General features: G+C 54.6%; 1 protein-coding gene across 3 annotated transcripts; it reads right to left on the bottom strand.

Moving 5' to 3' along the window:
* Positions 1 to 4,526: 4,526 nt before the first annotated feature.
* HPCAL4 (hippocalcin like 4) lies at positions 4,527 to 15,506 on the bottom strand. 3 transcript variants are annotated; one of them, XM_045584812.1, is made up of 4 exons: positions 15,354 to 15,506; positions 9,657 to 9,862; positions 9,294 to 9,509; positions 4,527 to 8,486 (listed from the first exon to the last, which is right to left on the bottom strand). In XM_045584812.1, exons 2-4 carry the CDS (start codon positions 9,816 to 9,818, stop codon positions 8,289 to 8,291), a joined length of 576 nt encoding a protein of 191 aa, XP_045440768.1. In that variant the 5' UTR covers positions 9,819 to 9,862; positions 15,354 to 15,506; the 3' UTR covers positions 4,527 to 8,288. The 3 variants fall into 3 exon arrangements, with proteins under 3 accessions (XP_045440768.1, XP_036302828.1, XP_045440769.1); XM_036446935.2 differs by having other exon boundaries at positions 9,657 to 9,826; XM_045584813.1 differs by lacking the exon at positions 15,354 to 15,506 and adding an exon at positions 12,459 to 12,543 and having other exon boundaries at positions 9,657 to 9,826.
* Positions 15,507 to 16,913: the final 1,407 nt, after the last annotated feature.

Raw genomic sequence — 16,913 nt, 5'->3', positions numbered from 1 at the left:
GCGGGGAGGCAGTGAGTGGGTGGACAGCTCCGTCTGCCAGCGGAGCCCGCCTCTGGCCGGGCGCACGGGGCAGACCCAGCCCGGCAGCTCTTCTCCATGGGGCAGAAGGGACCAGGCTCTCTGCCTGCGGGGGGCCCAGATCTGAGAGACTCCCAGGGATTCTGTCTCAAGACCCGAGTTCTTGCTGGGCCCTCAATCGCCAGCAGGGGGCGCGCACTCCCAGGCCCCACCTACCCAGCTTGGGTTGATTAGTGAAGGGCTCTGAAGTGGCTGGATGGAGGGTGGGTGGAAGACTTTGGAAGGTGTTGGAATCAAAGACTCCTGAACCACCATCCTGGAGTTTCACGGTGAGCCTAGACGTGGGCACAGATGGGTGGAAGCAGCAGGAAAAAATACTGGCGTGGCCTGGAGGGCATCTGCCTGGGACGGGGTACAGAATGGAGGGACCTGGACAGACTCTGCCATCCTGGGAGGAGCTAACCAAGCTCTGTGTGGCAGGAAAGGGGAAATAATAGCAACACAAAGTTTTAGGCTTAGGGAGGTATGTGTTCACTTGCCCTACTCCAGGCTTGGTAGATTGTTTCCAGAGATGAGGCCAAAGTCTCCCATCCTGCCTGCCCTTTGGCAATGTGACTTGGACATTTCTCCCATCCGGAGGGGGGTGCTGAATCTGAGTTGACCCGGGGTCTTGCTCTGACTGATGCTGTAGATGTGATGTTGTACAGTTCCCAAGCTTAAGTCTTCAGAGGCTTTGCAGATTCCATGTTTGCCCTCTCAGGAGCCAATACGAGAGAAGTCTGGACTGTCCTGCGGGAAAGTCCGCGTGGCAAGGCAGAGCGGCCCTGGAGGAGAAGCAGCCAGGAGAACAGTAGTTTCCCTGAGACTGTCAGCATCAATTGCCAGAAATATGAGTGGGCCATCTGAGCTGTTTCAGCTCCAGCTCAGCTCCAGTGGGATGCTGCTGGATGAGTGGCCCCAGCCATGAAGCAGGAAAACCTCCCAGTTGAGCCCACAGAGTCATAAAAAATAAATAAATAAATTGTTGTTTTGAGCACTAAGTTTTGGGGGGCTTGTTACACAACAATAAATAATGAGCCGAAGCCGGTTTGGCTCAGTGGTAGAGCGTCGGTCTGCGGACTGAAAGGTCCCAGGTTCGATTCCGGTCAAGAGCATGTACATTGGTTGCGGGCACATCCTCGGTAGGGGGAGTGCAAGAGGCAACTGGTCGATGTTTCTCTCTCATCGACGTTTCTAGCTCTCTATCTCTCTCCCTTCCTCTCTGTAAAAAATCAATAAAATATATTTAAACAACAACAACAAAAAACCAAAAACAATAAATAATGAAACTCTAGGAAGGGGTCAATTATTCTCAGGTGCCTCATGGAGGAGGAAGACGAGGAGGAGAAGGAGGAGGAGGAGGAGGAGGAAGAGGAGGAATAAATCACTTAGGAGATCATACAGGTGGTTACTTGGGTGGGAGTGAGCACTTGACCCAAAGGTGAGCCATCCCCATGCTGTCCAGTGAACTTTGACCTGTGTGGTCTGGGTTGAAAAATTGATCTGGGCCAGATTCCTCTTTTTCAAGAATTTGGAATTGGGAAACAGGGGCTGGAAAGTCAAGCATGGAAGCCAAGGATGCTGGGAAATGCAGTTGGCTTCCAAGAGACCTGCATGAGCCTCAGTGAGCCGTGAGCAGTGTGAGCGGTCAGCAGATAAGATGGGAGAAGGTGTGCAGAAGGGAGGAGAGAGCCTACAAAGGAGGAGCCATGCTGCCCAAGAGGGAGCCACCTCGGTCCTGGCAGTTTCTCAAGTCCCAGGTGAGGCTCTGGCTAAAGTGCCCATCTCTAAATGTCCATATTCTGCCCCTCACTTCAACAAATGCCTCCCTAAAAAGGTGGCTATTGAGCTGAAACCGGTTTGGCTCAGTGGTAGAGCGTCGGTCTGCGGACTGAAGGGTCCCGGGTTCGGTTTCGGTCAGGGGCATGTACACTGGTTGCGGGCAGCTCTCTCCCTTCCTCTCTGTAAAAAATCAATAAAAACATATTAAAAAAAAAAAAGTGGCTATTGATTTGTGTTTTTTTGTGTTTTTTAAAAATATATATTTTTTTATTGATTTTTTTTACAGAAAGGAAGGGAGAGGGATAGAGAGCTAGAAACATGAATGAGAGAGAAATATCAATCAGTTGCCTCTTGCACAACCCCCACTGGGGATGTTCACCCAACCAATGTGCGTGTCCTTGACCGGAATCGAACCTGGGACCCTTCAGTCTGCAGGCCGACACTTTATCTACTGAGCCAAACCAGTTTCAGCTGATGTGTGTGTGTGTGTGTGTGTGTGTGTGTGTGTGTTTAATGTTTTTATTGATTTTTAGAGAGAGAGGAAGGGAGAAGGATGGAGAGAGAGACATTCTGCTGCCTCCTGCACATCCCCTACATGTGCTCTGACCAGGAATCGAACAGGTGACCTCTTGGTTCCTGGGTGGATGCTCAACTGCTGAGCCACACCAGAGGGAGGTTGATACTGAGGGCAGGGAGAGACTTCTGAGGAGCTGACATGGTCAGATGTGTGGTTTCGGGAGATCACTCTGGTTTCTTTGGGGCAGGCAGATGGTGCGGAGAGCAAGCCTGAGAGCAGGAGGTGGACTCACCTGGGCTAGCGATGATGAGGGTTTAGGGGACGTTTTACGGAGATGGTAATCCAGGGCCTGTGCACTCCCAGACAGGAAGGAGGCAGGACTCCCATCCCCCCGTGTGGCGTCAGCCAGGAACAGCGGCCCCAGCTCTCAGACTTCTGAGTCACCTCCTTAGGTTCACGGTTGCCCTGAGGCCAGGTCAGCCTCCTTCCTCCGTCCTAATTGCTTCCTGCCAAGGCAGCTGGCCCACTGCGAGCGTCCTTGAGAAAGCCCTTGTGAAAGCAATTGAGCATTTCAGAAGGAAGCAGGCACCCGCGGCTGCCACTATCCCCAACCCCAGGCAGGGAACAGCGTCTCCCTGACTATTGAGGGGTCTTCTGAGAGGAACCCTTCACCAACAACTCCCACCCCCAATCCTTACCACATCCGGGTCAGCGTAGGGGGTCTCAGGGCTTTGGGCGGGGCTCCTGTGGATGCTATAACAAACAAGTTATGCCGAAACAGGTTTGGCTCAGTGGATAGAGCCTCGGTCTGCGGACTGAAAGGTCCCAGGTTCGATTCCGGTCAAGAGCATGTACATTGGTTGTGGGCACATCCCCAGTAGGGGGTGTGCAGGAGGCAGCTGGTCGATGTTTCTCTCTCATCGACGTTTCTAGCTATCTCTCTCCCTTCCTCTCTGTAAAAAATCAATAAAATATATTTTTTAAAAAAAAAGTTTCGCTCTACTCAATGCTCTGACCACACTCCACATGTCAACTGCATATGGCAGGACAAGGCTGTGTCTGTTCAGAAGAAGGGGTGTATTTTCCCAATTAGCCCGAAGGTGCCCCCCTGGTCTGGCTGCATCCTCATAGGGATGCTTCCACTCAGAGGGGATCCCTCCTCCTCCTGAGTCCACAGGCACCACATGGACCATTGTGATCCTGGCTCATAGCCTCTCCCCCCACTGCCCGCTCTCTGCTCATTCGTGCTTTAATGATGCCTTCCACTGGGCAGAGGGAGAAGCTGAGCCCCACTACCTGCTGCCACTAGCTTCCTTCTGGGGGGAACTGCTCTGCCTGAAGACCCCACAGATCAGCACTGGTTTGGCCATAGGTGACTGGACCAAGGGGTCCCACCAAAAGCTAGGCTGAACCGATCAGATTCTTTTGCTTGAGACACAGAGGGGCATTGTCATCGCTGGTGAGTGTTGATAGAGAGATGCAGCCACCTTGTGTAGGGAAACCCAGGAAGTCTGGAAGAGAAACCAAGAAAAAGATGCAGCCTTAACTGATTTGGCTCAGTGGATAGAGCATTGGCCTTTGGACACAAGGGTCCCAGGTTCGATTCCGGTCAAGGGCATGTACCTTGGTTGCGGGCATATCCCCAGTGGGGGGTATGTAGGAGGCAGCTGGTTGATGGTTCCCTCTCATAGTTGTTTCTAACCCTCTATCCCTCTCCCTTCCTCTCTGTAAAAAATCAATAAAAAGAAAAAGATGCAAATATTGCCAAGGGGATAAGAACCTGTGAGGCCACTCTGGGGAAGGAGGGTATGTATGGGAGGGGGGGGGCAATGTTAAAATATGTACACAGATAATAATTTAATAAAAAATTAAATTAAATAAAAAAAAAAAAAGAACCTGTGAGGCCCAGAGAAAAGAGAGAGAGGCCCATTCTTAGTTCTAGTTCACGAAGTCCCGGTCATTCTTGATTTTCCATCTTTATGGTCCCTTGTAACCTGCTCACTCCTTTCTTTGAGCCATGAAGTGGGTCTCTGTTTCATGTTACCAGCACCTTCGCTGGAATAAGGACCTCAGCCTGAGGAGTTGCTGAGGTGCTCCCACGGTGTGCGCTCCCCGTTCCCCCCACCCCAGCGCTATCCTGGCTTAGAGACGAGCAGGAAGGAGCCCTCGGCACAGTCACACCTTTTATTCACGGTCAGTGAGAATACACACGCACCACAGCACAGGGTTTGCACAGGGAGGACAGTCACTGTGGGCACAGCCAGGAGCAGCACATCCATAGGGGGCCGGGCCAGAGCGGTGAAGGAGTTGGGAGCACCCCTGTGCCACCCCCCGCTCCTGCCCCAGGCCTCCACACTCCCAGAGCCTCCGCTCTGGAAGGGCCAGACACCCTGGGAGGCCCGGTCCTGCCCCCACACTGTGGCACAGGGACAAGAAAACCCTGAAAATCTCAGAGAGAAAAAGCCCATATTTTTCTGAGACTTCTCAATTGCAGGATTTGAATTTTTTCAACACTGATGAATAAAATATGTAGAAAATAAATTCTTGCCCCCACAGCGATCTCTAAAGTCAGCATGAAGCCTCACCAGGGTGGGTCTTCAGGAAATGTTTGCTGCTTTAGTAAATTTCTGCATAAAAATGTACAGTGTCAGCTTACTACCTTGCCTAGAAACCCCAGGTATTCTCTCCTCCTCCCCGCCCCCGCCCCTCTCTCTCTAGCAAAATGCATTTCTACCCCTAGGGACTCTGCCATTGTCAGAAAAAGATAAAGTGCCTTTGCTTATGGGCTTCCTTTTCCTTAACTTTTGATTTAAGGCAGGTTATGTAATCCTGACTGGAGTGGCCATCTGAAGTAGCCCTTGGTGATGATTTTTATAGAGATAAGAAGGAGCTCATCAGTTGGACCGAAGATTGAATGAGGACAGAATACAGTTAGAAGATAGATTTGGAATCGTGCAGTTCAGAGTTGCTGCAAGAAGATACAGAACTTCAAAGGAGAATCCGGATATATCAACGCTGTGACTGTCTGTGTATTTTTGAGTCTCTGTGAGTCATACTTCAATCTCTGCTAACCCTGTGCTCTGGGACAAGTCCCGCTCGGCTGGGGCAGAGATGGCAGGACTGTCTGTCCTCTCACACAGGGCCATGGCTCTACCACGGGAGCTCCCAAGCAGCGTCAGGAGCATGTGGGAGCAAGGCCTGGCCTGTCTGTGGCTCCTCCCATTAGCAAGATGGTGATCCGGGTCCCTGGCCTGGCATTATGTATTCAACGCGGCTGGGTCTTTGGCCTCACCAGCAAATATCAGCCAGGGATATGTGTCCAAAAGTGTGGCATGATCAAACTTGCCCTCACAGGTAGGACTTGCTGGGGAAAAACCAAAGCAAGGAAGGAAGTTGATGCTAGAGACAGTGCAAGATGCTTCCAGGGTTCCGAATCAGAGCCTCCGAGGACAGCATTGATTTGCTAGCAGAGCTGCCCAGAACAGAAAGCAAGAAGCTCGAAAATGTGGGGACTTCAACCAAGCTCCTGTTTCTTTTTGGAAGACCACCGCGTCAGGATCCTCTTAGCAGGAAGCTTGTAAAAGACCGGACTAACTTAGCTTGCCCCACAGTCAACCTCTGTACAACTCAGAGCCAGATAAATGCGCAGGGGACAGACTCTGGAGGGAAGAACCTGCTTCGAGTCTTGGGTTCAAGTCTTGGCGCTGTGCCACCTCCTGACTCTGCCTGTTTGCACAAGAGACTCCCTCTCTCTGAGCCTCGGTCTCCAAGTCCGGAGAAAGGAAATGGAAAATGAAATCCCCATTTTCCTAGGCTGTGAGCATAGAATGAGATGGGGCAGATGGCAAGCCTTGGAAAGCCATGAAGTTCTGTGTGATGGGGAGTTGCGTTGGATTCAACATTTGTGGGATGGGAACCCCACTTTGTAAAAAGCCTTCCATTGGAAGTGTCAGCTGAGCCAGGCTATTGAGTATCCGGGGTGCTGACTGACAGCGCAAGATACATCGAATGGCCAGCTCCTGAGAGCAATGGAACATCCTTTGAGGCATTACTGGATAAAAGCCTACTGGTTACTGCCCGGGGATGTGAATCCCCTAGCCTTGATAACAGGCAGGTCATAGGCAGGACAGAAAGAGGTGGCAACCCAGTGGCCTTGCTCCCTCCAAGGGCAGCCGGTAGGAAGGTCCCGTAGAGTTCTGGACCAAAGATCCACATCCCCAGAGCTTCCTCCTGCAGAGAGAGAGGACCGGTGAACCCTCCGAAGTAACAGACAAGCTTCCCTGCTTCTCTGAAGGTACAATCTGCACCCCCAACTCAGCAGCCATTCCGTCCCCACCCTGGGCTGATAGCACCCGTGTACGAGACTGTTCTCACCAGCAGCTCAAGAGGAAATCAACTGTCACTGCATAGGAAAGCCAATTTCTGATCACAAGTATGGGAGAAAGTAAGTGAAAGACCTAAAGAAGCGAGATGAATTCTCCAGCTGTCAAAGCATGCAGCGGTATAGCTCACGGATCCAAACCCGGAGAGCCGACATTGGAAAGCAAAGCCAGTGCCCTTGGGAGATGATGAGTTGTCTGCCTGATTTGGGATTTGGGGTTAGAACAAGCTTTTCCAGGGGAGCATGCCCAGCAAGCACATTTTAGGCATTTGGTCCATAAATTCAGCCTGACGCCTAAACAGAGGCCAGGGGGGCCTCCTCCTCTAGCTCCTGCCACGTCTGTAGCAGTGAAAGAACACGCCATCCTTGAAACCAGACCGAATCCAGAAAGAAACTACCAAGACGTGGGAAATACACAGTCTCACTCTCAGTGAACCTTGATTTTCTGTTTCTGAAGGCAGCACCTGACCAGAGTAAGTATACAACAGAATTGCTCACTGAATTGAAAAAGATCGGTAAAACGGAAGCAGAAGAAGCTGTTGACGGCAACAGCTCAAGATTTAGCTTGATAAGAAAAAGTGTTTTCTGGTGAGTGTGGTGGTATTTCCCTCTTCTTTTTTCCCTCTCTCAGCTCTTTTTCCCCATGAAAATGAGCATTTCTGTATTCATTTGATTGTTTTATAAGAAATCAAGTAATATAAAGTATGTTTTAATACCCTACACTAATAAAATCACATTAGCTCCTTTGAAGGGTACTAAAAATATAGGTAGGTATTGCATAAATTTCAACTTCCCTTAAAACTTCCACGTACATGGTTCCCAGACTCCCAAACACTTCATTTATCCTTCTGCGGCTCTGTACAGAACGGAGTGGAAAGGTTTAACAGTTCCTCTCTGACTAGCCTGCCTCACCCGCTCCGTGCTCAGCTGTGTTCCACGTCTCTGACCACCGGAAGTCTGCCTCCCTGTGAACTTCCGGAGGGCACAGGATGTGCCTTGTAGACTGCCATATCCTTAGCACCCGGAGGTGCCTGACATTGAACAGGTGCTCAGTAACTGTTAGCTGAAGAAAGGGCTGGATGAACGCTCCAAAGACAGGAGCCAAAAGGGCCGGGGAGAGGGGGAGGGAACAGGGCAGAGACCGCCTTTAAGGGATCTGGGTCTTTAATAAAGAACTGACCCAATTTGGCCCTTTCACTGGGTGTAAGTGGAATCACATCTTATAAAATATAATCCCAGGAAGAACGGACTTTCAAAGCAGAACCCCAGCCTCCCTCCTTAACCCTGCCAGTAGGGGCAAAGGCCAACTCCCCTTTGCCCAGTGGGATGTTGGTTCTGGGCCGAGACCACAGGCTACCTGAGGATCTCTCTTTTTCCCCCAAAGATCTTGACTGAGGGGAGCAAGGGCCTGGGCAGAGGGGTGGGTGGGCCAGAGAGTGAGGCTAGAGTACCTCTCCCGCTAGGGAAGGGCCAGCCAGCGAGAGATCACGGGGTTGGGAGGTGGCCATGCTCCTCCTGGCCAGGGCCCTGCCCCTCACCAGCCTTGGCTCCCTACTTCTGCATGTCACACTGCAGCAGCAGCACAATGGAGGGGTCACTCTTGGCTGCCTCCTTGAACTCCTCCAGGGTAATCTGGTCATCCTTGTCCTGGTCCATCTTCTTGAAGATCTTGTCCACACGCTGCTGGGGCGTGAGCCCGTCCTGGTTCATGCGCATCATGATCACGGTGCCCACCATCTTGTAGATAGCCTGGTGAGGAGCAGGGGCGGGAGGACCGGGGGTGAGTGGAGGGGGGTTGGGAGTGGGCAGGGAGAACCCTGGGAAATGGTGAGGATGCTGGAAGGTGATGTGATGTAGGATGGTTAAAACTGGCTATTGAGTGAGCATCTCACACCTAACATGTCTAAAACCCAACTCTTCCCTGTCAACCTGCTCCTCCCCAGGCATTCATTTCCTGTCTCAGGAAATAGCAAATTCATTCTTCTAGTTGTTCAAAAACCTTGGCACTGTACTCGACTCTCCTTCTCTCATTCCCACATCCAATCCTTCGGTGAATCTCGTCAGCCCTAATTTGGCAGTATTAATGAATCCCATGTCCAACCACTTCCACTGACTGCTCCTCCGTGGCTGTCACTCCCATCCCGTCCTGGCTGGGCTCCTGCAGAGGTCTCCTAGCTAGTCTCCTCGCTTCCCATGGAAGCAGGAACTCTGAGCAGAGCTGGCACATGACAGGCATTCAGCACACATTTGTTGAAAGAACAACGAGCTAAGAGAACTTGGGTTCCGGAGTCAGACTCCCTGGATTTGAATCATGAACCACCACTTGCTCATCTGTAAAACGGGGTTTCTGACAGTACCTACCCTCTAGGGTTGTTGGGTAAAGGACTTAGCACAAGGCCTATCCAACCCATGCCAGGGGGCCTGGGAAGCGGGGTGGGGAGAGAGGTGGGCGCAGAGAGAAGCTGGCTAGAGAGGGCGGTGCCAGAGACGGGCCTGGCACCTAAGACAGGGGGCGCCACCCCGCACACCCCCGCCTCTCGGGTCGCCCCAGCGCACCTCGATGATCTCCAGCATCTCCAAGCGCGTGATGCGCCCGTCGCCGTCCAGGTCATACATCTCGAAGGCCCAGTTGAGTTTCTGCTCGAAGCTGCCGCGGGAAGTGACCGAGAGGGCGCAGATGAACTCCCGAAAGTCGATGGTGCCGTCGCCGTTCTTGTCGAAGGTGCGGAAAGCGTGCTGCGCAAACTTGGAGGCGTCGCCGTAGGGGAAGAACTGAGGGGGGAGCGCAGGGAGGGAGTTGGGGCGTTGCGACTGCCTGGCCTCTATCGGTCCGTCCGCCCCGGGGTCTCTGGCCCCGCCCCCAGTATCTGGCCCCGCCCCGGGTGGCTGGCCCCGCCCCGACACCCCGGGCCCGCCCACCTTGATGTAGAGCTGCTGGAACTCCTCGAGGTTGAGGATGCCGCTGGGGCAGTCCTTCAGGAAGCCTTTGTACCACTGCTTCAGCTCCTGCTCGCTGAACTCGGTGTTCTGGACCAAGTCCTCCAGCACCTCCGGGGCCAGCTTGCTGTTGGTCTTCCCCATGGCGGGGCCTGGGGGACAGGCGCAAGCGGCGGTCCTCCAAGTCCCCGTAAAACAGGGTTCCCCGTCTCTACAACAGCTCCCTCCCATAACAAACCCACATTTCCACTGCCAGATCCCTCCTTCCACAGCTGGTGGGTGTCCCTCCTCTCACCACCACCACCACCAAGCCCCATCTTTCTACCCCTGGGCTCCACCCTTCCCACAGGAGCTCCTACCGCCCCTCCCCGCCCCTCCCCAACCCTCCCCCAAAAAACTGGGTGCAGGTTTCCAGGATTTCTAGCCTTTCAGGTCTCCGCTCCCCTCTTTTCACTGACAGGTGCTGCATGCCACAACCTTCATCCTCTCTTCTCCTGTTTACACCTCTCATAGCTCCCACACCCATAGAATCTAGTCTCAATCCTCTCCTTGCCATTCAGAGCTTTCACACTCAGCCCTACCTGCTTCTGCTGGCTCCTCTCCTACCAGGGACGGGAGGCCGGCTCCTCCTGTGTCCCCCTGTACCACCTCCCAACTTCCTCAAGGCCTTCCAGGCTGTCCCAGCAGCAAGTGTCTCTCCCTCTTTCTTCTGTACAAATAGAAGTCCTAGCTAGTAGCACTGAAGACCCTGATTAGATTCTGCTTTTCCTCATTCATTCCCTGGGCATTTATTGAGGCTGATTGTGTGCCAGGCCCTGTGCTAGTCATGGGGATGAAGCAGACACAAGCCAACTTTCCATTCATAATTAGGTCAAAGAGGTAGGTAGCAGCTGATTATAAAGGGCCTCCATCCATGTCAAGAAGTTCAGCCTTTATCTGGAGGGGTTTTAAAGCAAGAGCTAGGAACATAGCATTCCTTCCACCACCTTTACAGAATGCCTGCAGTATGGCAAGTCCTGAACTGGGAACCCAGGTGGAAGGGATGTGTTTCAGAATTTTTCCTTTGGTTGTGGTGTGCCAGATGACCTGGGTCAGGGAAGGTATGGAGAGCAGAGAGGGGCCTGCCGCATAGCTCAGATGAGAGAGGATGACACCAGAGTAAAGAATGTGAAGAGATGGGGAAGGACTGAGAACGGTCCGGAGCGGGCACTGGCAGGACTTGGGAGCTGAATGGATGTGAGGGGGACGGAGGAGTGTAGGCAGATGCTCCGATTTGGGCTTGAGTGGACGGAGATGATGTTGCTGAGAAGCAAGTCTGGGGCAGATGAAAGTCAGTCCTCAGCTGGACCGTGAGCCCCTTGGGGAGCCTGTGCCAGGAGGAGTGTTTGCAGAGCAGAGAGCAACCCTCTCCGGAAGCGTGGTCACAGCGATGCCCCACGGGGCCCTGGAGGAACACTCCTGTGGGAACTCCATGGGAGGAATGTCCCTCCGGAGCCTGGGAGGTGCCTTGGGCCTGCGTGGAGTCTGGAAGGGCACCAGAATCCAGTGGCGGGGTAGCCTGCCATGAAGATACTCTAGGAAAGGAAGCCCTCCGGCCAGAGAGAGGAATGCCCCTTTCACAGCCCACCCCAGGCCAGTGTGGCTTCTAAGCTTTCCTGCCGAGAGCACCACCAACAACAGAGGTTGGTCTGTTCATGTGCCCTCCTTGGCTGCCTGACCTCCGGTTAGTTACAAGATATCTCTGGGCCTCAGATTCCTCCCCTGGGGCAGGAGGAAGATCAAGGAGCAGTCGGGGTGGCTACATCCTCCCCTACCTACCACCCTCAGAGGCTGAGACATCCTGTATTCCCTCAGGAGGAGCCATGGAGGGGACGCAGGCCACCTGCAGAAACCTGGAATTGTGAGGTTCAAAATGGTTGCACTGGGGCAAGAGTTAAGGACACTTCTGGGGCACCATGGGCAGAAGGAGGCAGGCTCCTAACCCAGCTGCCCCCTCCTCAAGTCCAAAGTACACTGAAGACTCAGGGTAGAGTCAAGGAAGCTAGAGAACCCAGAGGTGGACGTGTCTGATGGGGGAGGCAGACATTCCGCTGTCTCCTGTGGAATGTGTCTGAGTGTCTGCATCAGGTGCAGGGTGTGGGTGGGAACATGCCAAGGTATGAGATTGCCAAGTCTGTCAGAGAGCACTGTCTGTGTGTGTGTCATAGTGTCTGTGTGCCTCTCACCGTCTGCCCCCTTTTCTCCTCCCTCCCACAACTCTGTGTCTCCCGGGCCAGACCTGTTCTTGGCCCCCATTTGGTCCCAGGCCCACCAAGGACTATGTCTTCAGCTCCTTTCTCCTTATCCCCTCTATTGCATTTAGATTGGTAGGACAAAACTGGCAGTGCCCTTTAAAATCGATCCCCTTATGTTAGTGAAAACCCAGAGAGAGGAGAAAACGAGCTTGAGTTACACAGCAGGTCAGGGGAAGAGCTCAGATGAGCACCTAAGCTGAACCCATGCTACTGCCTGAACCACTCCCTCCAAATCATGGCTACTCTTACCCAAGAGAAGCCTTCTCCACTCCTACCTGCCTTTTTGGGAAAACCATAGCTCTGACCTCCCTCTTAGCCTCAGTGGGACCATCTTACTGAGCTCCAGGTCACAGTATCTGATACCCTTTGGAGTGGCCCACCAGCACCTCTAACAGTACATCTACAGCCAGACTCATCTTCAACCTATACTGTCCTCTCTCCATCACTCCTTCCTTCCCTTGTCCCAGGGGGGGAATGCCATCTCAGTTACCTTTAGTTTTCCCTCTCCTTTTGCCCTAGGTGCAACTTGCCACTAAGTCTTATTGTTGCTGCTGCTTCTTCTTCTTCTTCTTCTTCTTTTAAAAATGTTTTTATTGATTTCAGACAGGAAGGGAGAGGGAGAAAGAGATAGAAATATCAATGATGAGAGAGAATCACTGATTGGCTGCCTCCTACACAGCCCCCACTGGGGATTGAGACTGCAACCTGGGCATGTGCCCTGACTGGGAATTGAACCAGAGCCTCCTGGTTCATAGGTTGACACTCAACCACTGAGCCACACTGGTTGGGCTATTGTTCCTTCTTTGGAAGTGCTCCTGGAAACTTCATTATGTCCTTTCTCTACCCTCAGTCATGGCCAGGGGCACAGCCAAGGGGGCTGAGAGCCAGCTGGGCACTGCTTGGCAAGCCATACCTATGGGCTCAGCTGCCTCAGAAGTGCCTTTCTTCTGATTCCTCTCCTCCGAGAGAATGTCTTCTCTGGTTTCACCCAGAACTTCAATACAGGCTGGGGGTCATGCCCACGTGTCCTCTAGAATCTGGTGCCAAGGTGCCCACCTGTCTAGCCTCACCTCCAATTCCTTTCCTCACAACTATATACTCCTTTCAAACCAAGCTTCTTACACCTTAGAACCTATTCCACCCATGGCTTAGCTGTTTTCCTCCCCCCTAATATCTTTCTCTCCTGGACTCACTCAGCTCTAATCCATCTGTAGGCCTGGCTCCAGCCCACTTCCTTATGCTCAGCCTCCCCACACAGGGATGGTGGACAATCAGCAGCGTGAGGGCAGCATGAGGCCATGAGTGGACCCTGTGAGGCGGGGGAGTTGAGCCCCACAAGTATGAGCTCTCTGCCCGTCACCTGATGGAGCCTGACGTAGGAGAGGCCTTTGCATTAAACCCTTGCCTGAGCCAGAAAAAACGTTCTCCAGGTCTTTCTGCTCCATGGCAAAGAGCGTACCCTCTCCCAGTCCACGTTGGAGAAGCTCAGAGAGTGAGAGAAGTGCTTTTCCTTTCGTTCCCGAGTTGGCCCTCTGGTAGCTGCCCCACACGGAATTCTCGCCCTGTCCCTCTGTGAGTGCACCTAAGCACCCGGCGGAGACCTGGGGGTGGTGCCTGGAACCCAGCGATGTTCCGGGAATGCTCCTTGGGGGATTACATGAGACGGGCAGAACCCACTTCTTCCTCTGAAGAATGGCCTCGGGCTCTTTTATCTGTGCTCTGCCATCACACCAACTTCAGAGGCGATGGAAGCCAGGCCTGACCATAGAAAGGGTTCGCCCAGAGTAAAGTAGAGCCTATCAGCAGCGAGGCAAAAGCCAGAATGCACTGGGGCTGGTTCTGTGGGTGCTGGAGCCCTGCTGCCTGCGCAGGCTCCTCTGCTCACCTCTTGCGGGCTGCCCTCCAGCTGCGGAGGAGCTGGCACAGGGCCCCGCACAAAGCTGCTGCTCCCTGTGCCCAGAGGCCTCTTCCAGAGGGCAGAGCTCAGGGCTGTGGGCTTCGGGTGGGAAGATGGCAGTAGGGTGGGAGGGACTGAGGGATGCAATAATCCCACACCCTCACCCAGCTTCAGAGAAACTGGTGCTGAGACGGTTGCCATGGTGACAACTGCTCCCTGGTCAGGAGATTTTTCTCTCTTCCCTCTCCTTCATTTGCTCTTCTCCAAGCAGCAGCCATAGAAGCAGCAGCTTCTCTCTCTCCTTGTTAATGAGAGGCAGGGGATGATAAACAAAGGATGACCACCTCTACCTTGGAGCTGTCCATGCATGTAGGCTGCTGGTCTAGGAGGGCCTCCTAACAGCAGAAAGGGGCCCAGGCCTTGTAGGCCTTGGTAAGAAGCAATGTCCCTCCTTCACTGAGAACTCACCCCTCCTGCTCAGGCCTCCTCTCTAAAACACCTCCATGGTTCAGGGAGAGAGAGAGAAGGTCCTGTTTGCTCCTAATCAGCCATAGAACCAGAGTGTGTCACTGTTGGGTGGCCATTCAAGATCATCTCATTCAGTCCACCCTCGGTCCTAACGCCTTCCCCACTTCACCAGGGTCAGCGAGGGAAGTGACTTGGCCAAAGTCAGACAGCCGTGAGTCAGACAAGATCTGAACCAGCTCTCCTGCCCTCCAGGCTCAGGCCACCTTAGGAAAAGGAGCGACAAGGTCCTCAAGGAGCTTTGGCACAGTCCCCGCAGAGCAGCAGGAAGACAGGACTCAGGGGGAGGCCAGGGAGGGTACAAACTGGACAGATATTTGAGAGGAAGACCGAGAGGACTTGGTGCTTCGGCTGTAAGGGGTGAGGGGAATGGAGGAGGCTGGGACCTCGGTTGCAGTGACTGATAGGTAGGTAGGGGTGGTCTGCTGGGGATTGGAGTTCCTGGTTCGCCTCCAACCAGAAGGAAAAGAGCAAACATGGGGCCTCCGCCTAGCCCTGAGGCCTTGGTGAGGAGGCACTGTTGAAAGTGCTGTGAAGAGAAAGGGGGCGGGAGTCTGGGTGTTTTGGGGAGGAGGGCTGAGCTGCTGGTGGGGCTGGGTGCTACGGATGGAGGTTATCCATGGAGGTGGGCGGTTGCCAGGGGACTGGGTGGACTACCTGTCTCCAAAGGAGGGAGGTTGACTGGTGCCAACAACACTGCACCGCAGGTGTGCGTGTGAGTGTTGGGGGCCAGAGCAGAGGTTGTTTTTACCTGAACTGGGGATGAGGAAGCAGCTCTGCCTCCTTTCCTGGGACCCATGGGGCCTGGACTTGGGGAGAGAGGTCCCCCCTCCCTCCAGACGCTGCCGCCTATGGCAGAACCTGCGGCCAGGGAAATGAATCAGAGAGGGCAGGAAACGAGATTGGGAGCGGAGAGTGGAGGGGGAGGGGACCAGGGCCTCCGCCCAGCCCCGCCCGCGTTACCTGAGGCCGCTCGCCGGGTCGCCGGGTGGCTCGGAGCCTCAGCTGGACTCGGGGATCGAGACTGGCTCGCGGGTGGGCGGCCGGGCTCCCCAGGATCCGCGCCGAAGCCGCCTCCCAGCTCTGGAATCACTGGTGCCTCCCGGAGGCGGCCCGATTTGCATAAGACCCGCCTCCCCCGGCGCGGAGCGGGCATGATTGGCTGCGCAGGGGCGGAGTGGCAGGCGCGGCTTCAGGTGGGGACCGGGCGGCCGGCGAGGCCCGGCGGCTGGAGCGCACGCTGCCCGTCCGCCCGCGCTGACCTTCCCGGGCGCCGCGAGGAGGGCGAGGGCTGTGCCCCATCCTCACCGCTCCCGAGGCTCAGACCCCGGGCCACAATCTGGGGTGAAAAGTGCGGATGATCGAAGCGGATTCGCAAAAACAAAAACAAACAAACAAAAAAAACCAACCGCACGGTTGCTATGGAAACGGGAGAGCACAGCGGAGTTCCTAAACCTTCCCTTCCTGGGGCCCCAGCGGGGGTGGGTGGAAGAGGGGGTGAGGCACAGTATGTGACCCCCTCCGTGGCCCACCCGGACCTGGAGGAGGGCGCCCCGGGCGGATGGGGAAGGGGAGAGGCAGATGGCGGTCAGCAGCTCACCATCACCCCTGCAGCACGCATCCCCTCCCGCGGTGGGACTGGACGGGGCGCGGTGGGCGCGGAGAACACAGTCCAAATGGCCAAGCACGTGGGCTCCCTAATCCCAAACCCTGCCCTGACAGCCTTCCTCATTCTCACGCATCCCTCCTGCACCAAAGGCCTCCCGGGAATCTTCCCCCAAAGGATCCCTCTTCATAGCCCAAAGACCCCCCTGCACCCCCACCCTCCCGTCTTGTCTTCCCGTCCCTGGGTCGGAGCCGGTCCCCAGCCGCCGCCAGGCTCCAGCCTCGGATGTTGACACAAGCCCAGGGCGGTTTACACTGAGCGGGTCTGGAAGGTTTCAAGGCTCCAGAAAACACCGCTTCCCAGCACTTGGGGTCCCCCCTAAGCCTGGCCGGGCCGCCCAACTGCACTGGCGGCTGAGAACTCCCCATCCAAGGCTGTGGGAAAGAACCCCTTTTTCCTAAATTGGGGCGGATGGGGAGCAGAGAGCCTCCAGCTGGGCCACGTGCGAGGAAGGGATTTCTAGGCATCAGTCACAGTGGGGCGAGGCGTCTGGGGTGGGTCCAATGGGAGCGGCTATAGAGTTGCAGGTGGGGCGGGAGGGGGACGATAGGGGGGTTGAAGAGCTGCAGGCTGAGAGTGGAGGGAAAGCTTTTCTGGCTGGCCCTGGAAACTCCCAGTTCAGGCTCACTTGGGGGCAACCAGTGGTGATACCTCTCTCTCTCTCTCTCTCTCTCTCTCTCTCTCTCTCTCTCTCTCTCTCTCTCTCTCTCTCTCTCCATTCCTCCTTGATCACGTTTTGCTGGCTGCAGGCTGTCTTTTCTCTGAGTCCTTGGCATCAACAGAGCCCTAGCTGGGGCTCCTGTTAGCAGGCACATTCCTGTTTGGTTGGGGACTCACAGGCACCGGTGAGCACCTCT

The sequence above is a fragment of the Pipistrellus kuhlii genome, unplaced genomic scaffold (assembly GCF_014108245.1).
Source record: "Pipistrellus kuhlii isolate mPipKuh1 unplaced genomic scaffold, mPipKuh1.p scaffold_m20_p_2, whole genome shotgun sequence".
Classification (NCBI taxonomy): domain Eukaryota; kingdom Metazoa; phylum Chordata; class Mammalia; order Chiroptera; family Vespertilionidae; genus Pipistrellus; species Pipistrellus kuhlii.
Note: the sequence above shows the minus strand (reverse complement) of the source record. Positions and strands in the feature narration are given on the sequence as shown.

Coding starts and splice junctions, on each gene's coding strand:
- HPCAL4 (XM_045584812.1), bottom strand. CDS start 9,818: ATGGGGAAGACCAACAGCAAGCTGGCCCCGGAGGTGCTGGAGGACTTG. Junction 9,510..9,656: donor TCCAGCAGCTCTACATCAAG/GTGGGCGGGCCC, acceptor CTCCCCCCTCAG/TTCTTCCCCTACGGCGACGC. Junction 8,487..9,293: donor AGATGCTGGAGATCATCGAG/GTGCGCTGGGGC, acceptor GCTCCTCACCAG/GCTATCTACAAGATGGTGGG.